The following is a 1,039-nucleotide window of genomic DNA, read 5'->3' on the forward strand; positions in this document are numbered from 1 at the left end:
GCCATGGATTGCTTTAACCCTTTTCCTGTTTAGAAAAACAAGGGGCAGCTCACTGCCAGTGCTCATTTAATTTTACATAAACAGGCTCTTTGAGGCTGAAGCAAATCTGACTGATTTTCGATGTGAAAATAAAATATAAAAACCGTTCCTGAAGCTATTTCTAAACAGAACTAACATAAAAATAGTCTGAATCATCAGAATTGTCTATTTTGGAAAAACCAGATTCGTCAAATGAATCTTCGGGCAACAACTGTTTGAGAACGATGTTAACATCATGTGTAGGAATGTTATATTTTCTAGGATCTGGCAATTTCAGTGATTGAGAATCACTATATTTTGCAAAAGGAAATACCACTACTAAAAACAAAATATATAAACAGAGTGATGTCTTTTGTTTCCAAAGGCAATATTCTAGAACTATGTGAAAATAGTAATGAAAGTGAGATATTTTGTGGCAAAGTTATCTCTGGGTAAACACTGCAGCCACAAGTGCTGCTGGAGAGTGTTCTCAGAGCAAACGGGAAAGGGGTTAAGAAAATGGCACACAAACTGGACCTGGGGGAAATTGCCGGCTTGGATAAGGTCAAGCTGAAGGCCACAGAGATGCAGAAGAACACTCTGCCGACCAGAGAGACCACAGAGCAGGAGAAGAGGAGTGAAATTTCCTACGCCTGTCATCTTTGAGCCCTGACTTGAGATGTGGAGGAAGAGCCAACTACAAGTTGGATACGCCCCGCAAACCGCACTGTGAACCAAACCTGGGCTCTCCGCACCGTGCCACTGACCTGTGAGTCTCTGAGGGGCGCTCCAATGGGACTGCCAAATTCTCCGGCTTGCCCCTGAATATTATAGAAAATTATCTGTGGCCGGTTGCGGTGGGTCACACTTATAATCCCAGCACTTTGGGAGGTCAAGGCAGGCAGATCACCTGAGGTCAGGAGTTCGAGACCAGCCTAACATGGTGAAACCCTGTCTTTACTGAAAATACCAAAATTAGCCAACTGTAATCCCAGCTACTCGGGAGGCTGAGGCAGGAGAA

At 43.7% G+C, this 1,039-nt stretch overlaps 1 protein-coding gene across 1 annotated transcript; it reads left to right on the top strand.

The window, feature by feature from the left end:
* Positions 1 to 537: 537 nt before the first annotated feature.
* On the top strand, positions 538 to 684 carry LOC112607723 (thymosin beta-10). Its single transcript, XM_025358877.1, has one exon. It carries the CDS (start codon positions 538 to 540, stop codon positions 682 to 684), a length of 147 nt encoding a protein of 48 aa, XP_025214662.1.
* Positions 685 to 1,039: the final 355 nt, after the last annotated feature.

Source organism: Theropithecus gelada, chromosome 15 (genome assembly GCF_003255815.1).
Source record: "Theropithecus gelada isolate Dixy chromosome 15, Tgel_1.0, whole genome shotgun sequence".
Lineage (NCBI taxonomy): Eukaryota > Metazoa > Chordata > Mammalia > Primates > Cercopithecidae > Theropithecus > Theropithecus gelada.